Source organism: Ptychodera flava, chromosome 12 (assembly GCF_041260155.1).
Source record: "Ptychodera flava strain L36383 chromosome 12, AS_Pfla_20210202, whole genome shotgun sequence".
Lineage (NCBI taxonomy): Eukaryota > Metazoa > Hemichordata > Enteropneusta > Ptychoderidae > Ptychodera > Ptychodera flava.
The window spans coordinates 16752657-16763511 of NC_091939.1; the positions used below are offsets into that span (position 1 = coordinate 16752657).

Sequence of the window (10855 nt, forward strand, 5' to 3'; positions counted from 1 at the left end):
TATTGGACGAGATTGTACGGATTGTCGCCCGCTTTGAAGGTGGGGGTATCGTCTGGAAGTGCAACGCCCATTTCGTGAAGGATACGATGTATTGTAAAATATACATGGAAACGGCAGAATGATCGTATTTGGGGCGGAAATTCCCTTCGGAACCGAAGAGATGGGCGAATGATATACCACAACCAGTCGTGCTGCACCATACAGCGAAATTCAGTTGCTGGTCCCAGTATTTCATCTTTGGGCTGCCCAGCCAGACATTACTTTCTTTAGCTGATCGATGAGTGATTACGTTATCTTGAACACATCCCGTGGATGAAAAGTAAATTTATCTGTCGGCGTTACATATATTTCTAAGTCCATGAGAATAGGTTTTATTCCCCCGTCCGGTTTGGAAGGGGGGGTATCAGCATGCTGTACTGTCGGTACGCTCGTCTTATTCAATTGAAAAGCAACTGGGAATAGGTCTGTACTCATTATTCGTGTTTCTATATACATATAGATTTTAATGGAGGAGAATTTTCCCGGAATCCCTGTCGGAATCCCTATCGGAACGTTAGGGGTACTAACATTCCAGACTATGTTAATACTTTATTTCGGATTCAGGTTTAAACGAATTTTTTATTTTTTACTAAGAATAGATAACATACTGCAAACAATGGAGAATTTAATAAAGTCATCGGCAGCGGCAAATATGGCAGCGCCCTACCGGAACGGTTCCGAAGGGGCTTCGGTGCCTTCGGTGCCTTCGGACAATAATCAATCCATAATAGAGACGAAACGTGAAAAAATACTCTGTGTCATCGCAAGTGGTCAAAGTAAGTTATTTTTTGGTAAGGAGTTACAGTTAGAGAAGTGGAAACATGGAACGATAAATTCATAACACGAGCCTTTAAAGTCTATGAAGCGAATACAGTTCTCTTATAAGTGATACCATCACTCAAAGTTTCATAGATCTAGGAGCCCGTGCAATAAGTCAGGTAGTTCCAATCGATGATCGAGATAACTATGCCACTGATCTTAAAAAGGATTTATTCTAAACAGTGAAATAAAACGATTATCAGGACGGATAGGGTACACGTGGGGGCCCCTGATTGCTCTAATTTCCACCGGTTTAATTACGGGTAAACATTTAAATTTTAAAAAATCGGGTTTAATATAGTACCTGAAATAAATGGATTCAACTTCGCCGACTCAGCAAACGGCTCCGCCAGGGACTCCGTCAGAAGCCCCGCCGACGGGGCCCACACCGCAAACGGAAACAACGACTCTACCACCGACACAGCGCAACATAGAGAAAATTTCGTTACCGACGAAGCATCCAGGGAGAGTTGCTGCGGGCAAGAAATTAGCGGAATGGAACAGGAAAAAACAAGGAGAAGAAACTAAAAGCAATGAAGGGGGAGGGAGGGGAGGGGGGGACTGATGCGGTAGCGACAAACTGTATAAGCCTACCGCCTACAATGAAAGAACAGTGTGATAATAATTCACGCTGGTATAATAAATGTTATCTTGTTTTAGGAATTGTGGGAGTTTCATTGACTGCATTAGGACTATATTGGGGGCGTGCTCGACATACCCCCTGTCCCGTTAATCGATCGAGTCCAGATCGGAAAGATCCTCCCCAGAAAGCGAAAAAAACAGAGCACGTAGCAGCTCCCTCCGGAACAGTTCCGACAGGGGAGGGGGAGGGGGAGGGAGAGGGGGAGGGAGGACCCAGCTCCTCTACATTGTATGAGATGGATTAACTCCCCATATTTTTTATTTTTATTTTTATTTTATATATAGTCAGCAATCATGGATATTAAAACAGTTGTAAACACAATGTACGATGGTATTGTAATCGCAGGACTTGCGATGGATATCTTATGATCTCCAGCAAATTTCTGAAAATAGAGGTTGGCGATCCAAGTCGACCAAATTTAACTCGCTTGGCAAAATTAGGCGGTGCGACTGCTGCCGCTGTAGCAACCAAAGATCTCCTTGAACAGAAAAATATTATTCCTGCAGAACCTTATACTTCGTAATGGGCACCTTCGGAATAATAATAATATTCATCGAACATTTATACTTAGTAATATATACAACGTACAACAATGATCATTTGGATTGAAAGCAAAACAGGTGAACCTGTTACTGTTAATTTTTACCCTTGCATTGACATGACACAGTTTACGAAGATAAGACTGCTAGAGTGCGGACTATATAATTCATGGCATAACATAACATCAACGAATAATGTAATAAAATATCAAGAAGGTGACCAACCGAAGAAGACTAAATCAATACGTCCAGGTAACTACAATATCGATACGTTAAACAAAGCAATCGGGTTGAAGCAAAAAATTAATTTTGAAAAACATCTGCCGACAAACCATGTTTATCTAACTTTGGCTAAAGATATTAAAGTCTATTTCAATGCCACAGGTAGCTTCGCCAACGTCGTCGGCTTTTCAGATAAACCTGAGAACAACCCAGTTATAAAAAGTACTATGAGTCCGAAGAAAGTGGATTTCTTAACAGTCACTAAATATATAGTTCATTCAGATGTAGTCGATGTTACTGGAAATTATGTTTCATTTGGTTCGGGTGCCTCCGGAGGATACATACAGGGGAAAGTATCGAACTGTTTACAAATACTTCCCATCCGGGATACGAGAGAAATAAGTGAAAAGGTTACTTACGATTTTAAAAACGGAGCAATTTCTATGCCATTGAGAAAAGGGGGAGATTACATGAATTCAATTCGTATCTGGATAACGGATCAGGATGGGAACATGATCGATTTCAATAACTGGCCAATTAGCTTTTGTATTGAATTGCTGTAGTCGTTCCGAAGCGGGCCCCTACCGGTGTAACCCTATCGGAAGATAAACCATCCCACGACCAATCCTCCAGCAATATAGATCATCTCATATTCTTTTGCTCAGGACTGGGTTGATAATAATCTGAGAATTGAACTGCCCCTTCGGAACGGCTTTGCACCACTTCTGCTTCTTCCAGGATTTCTGCATCTGTATCTCTTAATTCTGCCGCAGCATGTGCGTCCTTTGCCTGATTTTCTCTTTCCCAATCAGCCTGTAGTAATCTTTTTTCTGACCAGACGTTGCGATCATGTTCAAATTTTTCTAATGCTTTATCATGTCGGACCTTCTCTTCAATAAGAGCATCACCATTACCGAAAGCTTTTGTCCGATAATATTTCCTCCTGTGAATGCCGTTGCATTTAATACAGCACCGAGAACTGTCATTCCTATAGCTGAAGCCATGATTCTTAGTTGTATATTACAAGGTATTATTTTAATTTTCACTGTATATAGGTCCCTACGGAGTATGTCTGATCCAAGTGGCTTCGGTCTAGGTACAATTCGTATGCAAAATCTTGAGCTTGAAGATCTGAGTGATGTTAAAGTTAACAATAATACTAAGATGGCTGCTAATCATAATAAGGATTACGTCCTTCGTTATAAAGACCGCGAAAAATATTTCGTTTTAGCCAATGCCGCGGCGCCACCCCACGAACATGCTGTAGAATTTTCCGAACTTAAAGACATTGATGAAACTGTAATTGACGCCACAAAGGCTTCGAATGATTCTACTCCTTTTGCTCTGACATGGGATGGGGATAGTCAGAAATTCATGCCTTATAATGTGCCGCGTAACATCTTAGATATATTGGATAGTGAAATTGCAGGAGGTGTTGCTGAACCACCAGGAACTCCAAATGTTATTTATTTCGATAGCAATGTTAACAAGTACAAGTTGTTAGATTTTCGTAGTTGGCTTACTCCTACGAATCCATACATTGCACTTCTTGGTATACCGATTCACCTTAAAATTAGTCCTCTTAATACAATAATGAAGGCAGATAATACACTAAGAAGGTGGATAAACGAGGGGGAGGGGGTTTATTGCTCGTATACAGCTAGCGGAGTTCCAGTTAGATTATTTTGGGACACAACTTTAAAGAAACTGGGTCTTAAAAGTGTCGGTGATGAGGCAGCTGTTCTCACTTTACAGACTGTAAATCAACAGATGACTGATAATATGAAAATACTTCAACATGGTACAGTTCTCATTAGATGTGTAAAGTTAGCTACTGGAGATGAATTTGACGATTTGGTTGGATATTATGCTATGAAAACAGATAACAGAACAACTTGTGATATTATCATAAGTATTGATAAAGATCGGGGAGGGGAAATGAGTATTGAATGTTTTGTTGGCGGGAATAGAATAGAGAACGACTTAGGAACTACATTTGTACGTAGAGATAAAAGAGTGAACACTTTAGATATCAGTACCATTCATCTGAAACGTCTCATATTATTGAAGTAATGGTCTTCCGTCACATTTTAAGTTCAGAGGAAATTACTAAAATTTTATCTATCGGGTGAACAAGTTAACTAGAGTCGTTCAGAAAATTTTTCTGAAAACTGTAGAATAACAGACATTGAACATGACATCACAAGTTACTAAGCAACTGGAACGGTATTGCGAAATTCCTGGAAAGCCCCTGCTGGAAACGTCCCGATAGGGGTATTGCACAACAGTGTTCCGGTAGGGGTATTGCGCAACAGTGTTCCGGTAGGGGAAAATCTCGTTCCGACGACTCCAACATAGTGAAAATGGAACAGCCAGCAGATAAAATTCACATCCAGAAACGAGACCCGCACCTTCGGAACTGTTCCGGTACGGGTTGAAGAGCAGACCGGCTACGGTACGGCTCAGTCAGAATCTATCTAGCAAATGAGAGAGAGAATAGAATGTCGTTCTGTTTTGCTCAGTGAGGGTGAGTCATAGCTACTGTATTGCGCAAGTTCCATTTGGAATGTGAATGACTCAGCAGGGAATTTCCCGCTTAGTACAGGACAATGCACTGCTGCGCGTGCGTGAGTTCGTATATAGGTCAGGGTCATACTTTAGTTACATGGATGGTTAATTTTTCTTCACTTCATGTAGATAAATGAATAAAATGGGGTGTAAATTCTTACTTCATCCCAGTTGCCCACGTTTACTTTACTACTCAAATTGGTTAAATTTGTTGCAAATAGGGTTGATTGTTACAAATAGGGTTGATTGATACAAATAGGGTTGACATGTCACCCCTATTTGTAACAATCAACCCAATTTGTAACAAAAGCAGTTTCGTAAAAATGAGTTTTGACAAGGAAAAAAAAAGAAAATTGCTCCCAACAGACAAATATGCATATTTTATTAATATTTCAACAAATACGGCAAAGTTTTTTTGAAAATTAAGTTTTGTTACAAATAGGGTTGTTGATACAAATAGGGGTGATACACGTGTATATACGAGTTTTTACATACATATAGACATACGCTAACCAATGAGCACAATGAAGCAAATGCTGATAGGATATGGCATTTGCGCGAATATTTAAGACTGCCAGCTGTTACACAGACCATGAATATATAAATTTAATACAGCTGATATTTCCACGTTGTGGACAACTCACAGCACATACCTCTTTCAACCATGAGTCGGACAAATACTACACTATAGTATGACCAGTCCCACAGACATGGACACTGCTGAGCCCGTTGGGCAGAAAAGTGGCTTTGTGTTCGTGGCACTTAATATCACTGGTACTTTATTAATAGACTGAGGTAATTTTATGTCAAGCTTATTCTGTCAATACCGAAACAACGGTTTCGTGATATTGGCTACATTGCAAAACAAACTGAACGCCGTTGCAGTATTGATCTTAAGCAAACCAGCCTTGTAAATTATTGTATCCTTTTCGACCAAGCATCTCATATGCGCTGAATATGGTCCGGAAAAGTCGTCAGTGGAAGCTTCTGTACAGGACACAGCTTTCCAATACGCAGAACACTGAACAGAGACTGTTTTCTGCCTTCATTGTCGTGTGGTTCGTCCTGATTCTGGTTGTTGTGCTCTGTTACCCGATAGCGGAGAGGCCGTCGCATCCGTTGGTAGGCAACAAGGTAAGTGTAACACGATTAAACATGTTTACAGTAATGCTAATAGACTATTACAGCAGAGCATTGCAGTAATGGCAATGTGGATTTTAAGTCCATGCGTTGGCAATACAAGGCTGTCAGACGGGTAATACAATATCGATAGTATTGAATGACAGGTCGGAATACATAAGCAGTGAAAAAAATTAACGGCTGGCCATGACTCCCAATATAATCAGAACATCAATTTGGTTTCATGCAGCCTCTTGTGTAGGCTATATGTGTATAGCAGGATGTCTTCTATGCTGTGTTTGTGGATGGCCCGCTCTTATTCGTGGATTTATAGCTATAAGCCTAGTCTCAGTGTGCAATTGGGTATTGCTTCAACGACGCATTTTACTTGTTTCCATGGTTAGATATCATATACTGTAATACAAACCGGTGCACAAAGAAACATTGATCGTACTCGTATATACGGGTATACGGATATCCTTATGCAGTTTATATTATTTGTGTCTGAGAGAGAGAGAGAGAGAGAGAGAGAGAGAGAGAGAGAGAGAGAGAGAGAGAGAGAGAGAGAGAGAGAGAGAGAGAGAGAGAGATGAGGGAGAGAGAGGGGGGTTAACTATTGTTTCTATCCAAAATCCAATGTCAGATTCATATAGAGTAAGAAACGTGATAATAGACAACCTTAGAGCGATCTTCGCCAATCCTTATAGATATCCGTGATTGCATATTTTCCATACTTTTTAAATGAATCATATTCAGCTGATCTTTACAATGTACGGCATCTTTATACATCTGATATATACAACGTCTTCATCAACAGGTAATGTCAAAAACAAAGGTTAAACATTTCAACATTACGTCATCCCAGACACCTTCAGAAGACCAGATAGGGATCCGATCGGTGTCGAAATCGACAAAACGGGAGAACGCCACTACAGGGTCAACCCTGATGAACTTGGAATTAGAATCGCCAGGAATGGAACCTGTAGGTAAAAATATCACGATTGCAAGTCATCAGAATTCAAGTCGGTACCTGATGGTCATCTTCGCAAATCCACACTCGGGTCCCCAAAACGAATATCGACGGCTCCGGACTGGAATCGCGCTCGCCATCGTCCAGAATCGTCACTACGTCCCATACCCCTTCAAAACTCACACATCACAAACAAAAATGCAAAATCGACGCTTTAATGAGACTTTTGATATAAAGCGACTTAGAAAACTTATCAACGTCACTGAACCAAGAAAGTTTTATTCAGATTGTGGCAGGAGTTTGCTTATATATAATGACCACGCTTCTTTAAACATTTCATCGGTAGTTGCGACTGATATTGGTCTCACATTAGCAGAAAAAGAATTGCACTTTGTAAATCACGACTGCCAACCACATGAAAAATGTACAGAGTACGTGAATGGCACTCGTTGCTTGGTGATAGTGGACCCTCTGGATTTTATCCGCTGGAATCCTATTGCGAACTCCGAGGAAATACATTTTAAAGTGGACTCGCACCTCACACGGGCTTCTTTCATTCGTAAGATGGCAAAACTCGCAATGGGAAGCATTTGCGGAGGCAAACCGTTCCTGGTGTTTCATTGGCGGAATAAAACTGGCGAAATGTAAGTAAATTAAGTCTATATCCCTTGAACTGTAAATTTTGATAAATATATGGGCGTATTCTTGATATTGGTAGCAAATTACTATGTAAAGTCACGCAGACTACACATTTGCATGCTCATAGACCTCAACGCTCATAAAAGTCCATCCACGCCCATCCTGTTCATGAAATTTCTGAAGCTGTAAGCTTAAGCTTACATGCAGAGAGGCCATTTTGAACGATTAGAATCTCATTACTCTAATTCAGTGCATCCATAAAATGGGATTACGTGATTCGAATTATTGCAATAAATGGACGTGGTAACAGCAGAACAAACTGGCGAAACACCAAAGAAAAGCATTCAGTAGAATGAAATCTGAGGATAACATGGCAGGAAATAAGGGCAAATAAATATCAAATCGATCGAATTGAAAATTGTAAAATAATTTTGCGGTCGATATCAGTTAAACTATCACAATGATAAGACGGAGACACAATTTGAAAATGCCGTGAAGTATACCGTAATCAAGGCATGGTTCTGGATTTCAGTACACAAACGTCTTTGGCATTATTTCGAGGAATTCGTTTCCCTAACTAAATTAAGAATACGACCCACAGACACAACTTGATTAAGCATTTGGTCACATGACAGTACATAAGGCTTGATACACATAGCTAAAATTCCATTACATCAAAACCTTTGAATATATTCAATGCGCCATCTCCGCTGAATACTTACTGTCCTATAAATTATCGTCATCGCAGTTTTTGTTCTTTGTTTTGTTCTCTGATAGATGTGAAGCAGATCACCAGTCAAGTGGAATCTGTGGTCCTCGTTTACTCAGTCTTGTTGATTATGGCCAGGAAATCACTCAGGCCCTGACGATAATTCTACAAGAAAGGAATTTAACTTGCATTTACTTGGCTTTCCCTCCATTTTCTGGCGTATGTATAATATACATACATACATACATACATACATACATACATACATACATACATACATACATACATACATACATACATACATGCATACATACCTATACCTACCTACCTACCTACCTACCTACCTACCTACCTACCTATATACATACATATCCCTACATAATGCTTACAAATTGAAGTCGACCTTAGGGAAACTGGAGAATTAAACAGGCAGTTCCTGTAGTTAGTGAGAATGTGTGAGTATGTGACCCAGGCCTGAAAAGCCCTATTTCATATCTACCTAACACCTCGAACCTTCAATTATTAATAAATACCAGTGAATTTTTTTCCGTCCCAAAGACAGTCTCCAATATCAGCAATTCTATCCCAGTGTTTGAAACAGTGCCAGTATTTACAAGTAAACGTTCCGAGCTAACTAGGTACCAGTAAGCTGACGTGGCTATAAGGCTCCGAAGGTTTGGGAGCCTTTTTGTGCACAGTAGGAATAGCCCTTCGTATATGACAGGGTAAATGAGGGTTTCTTAACTTTGCTGTCATAGTGCATCTTTGAGTTGTTAATAAATATCTTATAGAATCCATGTTGATACTTGAAATGCATCTCTTTGCTCCATAGATGATGTCAAAGATCTTGCACACGTATTTGAAAAAGTCTTCACCAAAAAGGACCTCTTCCGAAGTATTCCACAATTGCACGCCTACAGAAACGATAATTACATCGTATCTCTGGTGGAACAAGAAATTGCAATTCGTAGGTATATCTGTCTTAGTACCGTTTGCAGTAAAACAGGTTTAGTTTGACCTTAAACATTCAGTACAGAAGTACACACTTACTTCGTGAACAAACCTTTATTTTTACATAATTACTTTTTGGTCCCGAGAATGTGCAACCCTTGATATTATTATTTCGAAATTCATATTGCCACAGGTGGCATGTTGATTGTGTACTTTCCTCTAGCGATTGTTGGTACTTTTCGAAGCAAAACATTATAATTATTATACAAACACACAATTAAATTTTGGTTCCTTATTCCCGGCGTGCTGTTATCAAATTGCCTTTCCCCATTGTTGAAAATGCCAATAATTCCATTGTTTAAAAGAAAATATACTATGAGTACAGAAACAGGAAAATATCCCAAAGAATACAGAAAGACACTCTATCCATACTTTATGTGACTTCTTTTCATTTTTATTTTGCTCAGCCTTAATTCTCGGTAAAAATTCTGTGAACTCTAATCGTATTGTGTTATCCATATCTACTGCGGATTAGACATATTGCTGAAAGACTGAAATTATGTTGTTTACAGTGATCTCTCATCGACTTTGATTTTTGATGCGCTGTACCCGAAATTAAAATTTTAAATCCCAGATTGATTTATTGATGGGTTTTGTTCCGACGAAAATTTTTGAATCCGTTTTCAAAACCGATGACAGTGTCATGATTCTGAATTTGGGAGCATTTCGACCAGGTTTGTGAAAAAAGGCGAAAAATTAATTCAAAATAAACATATACTCAAGCGATCATTCACTCAACAATTTCCTGGATTTCAGTAAATCGTAAAAAAACTGTCATTAAATAAACCGTTTGATGTTTTGGTTTGCGCAGGTGCGGATTGTTTCATTGGTAGTAAATCGTCAGGTTGGTCTATAATGACTAGCTATGCAAGGCGAGCAACTGGAAGAGAAACCCTGTGGATAAAATCACTCACTAACATGCCTGAACAACTCCGGTTCATCAGCAGGCGGTGACATCATCCGTTGTTTAACGAACGTACTGGTAATCAAGTTCTTATATGCATAACAAGTTGAATACGTTTGTAAGAAAATCTCTCATCAACGAATTGCGACAAGATCGGAAGAGACCGAATGAAGCTTGCATTTCTCATCTGAGACTGCAGTCACAGACATTGCAATTTAATAGTACATTTTCGGGAATTCGAACACATGCCTGACAAAACACAGAGCACAGGACTATATTGTTAAAATAGACTGGAAGACGTTCAATTTTGTGATTCACGTCAAGGAGTGAAAATAGCCTAAGGATGTGCAGGAGAGGAATTACGTAGGGCATTACACCCAGACTATTAAATGGTATTTATCGAGGAGGGATGCTCATGGGGTTCTGAAGGAGTACAACTTATTTTTGAAGTTAGATTGTACAGAGTTGAATGCTGTAATTTGTCATACTCGGAGTGCATCATAGGCAACACGCGCACAGTAAACCAGTAACTGGTCAGTTTCGCTGAAAGTAGTCCCTCTTGGCAAAATGTAATTTCTGAACTTTACATGACTGAGTTTCATTGAAGTACTTGAAAAGATCACAGGTCACATCATGAATAAAAACGTACCTTTGACATTTGATGTTCTGCTGT

The 10855-nt window shown here is 39.5% G+C and overlaps 1 protein-coding gene across 2 annotated transcripts; it reads left to right on the top strand.

The window, feature by feature from the left end:
* Window positions 1-5438: 5438 nt before the first annotated feature.
* LOC139145178 (uncharacterized) lies at window positions 5439-10855 on the top strand. 2 transcript variants are annotated; one of them, XM_070716166.1, is made up of 5 exons: window positions 5439-5964; window positions 6767-7563; window positions 8336-8486; window positions 9100-9234; window positions 10090-10843. In XM_070716166.1, the coding sequence occupies exons 1-5, from the start codon at window positions 5788-5790 to the stop codon at window positions 10132-10134; spliced, it is 1305 nt and encodes a 434-aa protein (XP_070572267.1). In that variant the 5' UTR covers window positions 5439-5787; the 3' UTR covers window positions 10135-10843. The 2 variants fall into 2 exon arrangements, with proteins under 2 accessions (XP_070572267.1, XP_070572266.1); XM_070716165.1 differs by having other exon boundaries at window positions 5463-5964; window positions 9100-9238; window positions 10090-10855.

Excerpts from the sequence above, each read along its gene's own strand:
- LOC139145178 (XM_070716165.1), top strand. The coding sequence starts at position 5,788 with ATGGTCCGGAAAAGTCGTCAGTGGAAGCTTCTGTACAGGACACAGCTT. Across the intron at positions 8,487-9,099 it reads CTTTCCCTCCATTTTCTGGC|ATGATGTCAAAGATCTTGCA; the intron begins GTATGTATAATA and ends TTTGCTCCATAG. Across the intron at positions 9,239-10,089 it reads CAAGAAATTGCAATTCGTAG|GTGCGGATTGTTTCATTGGT; the intron begins GTATATCTGTCT and ends TGGTTTGCGCAG.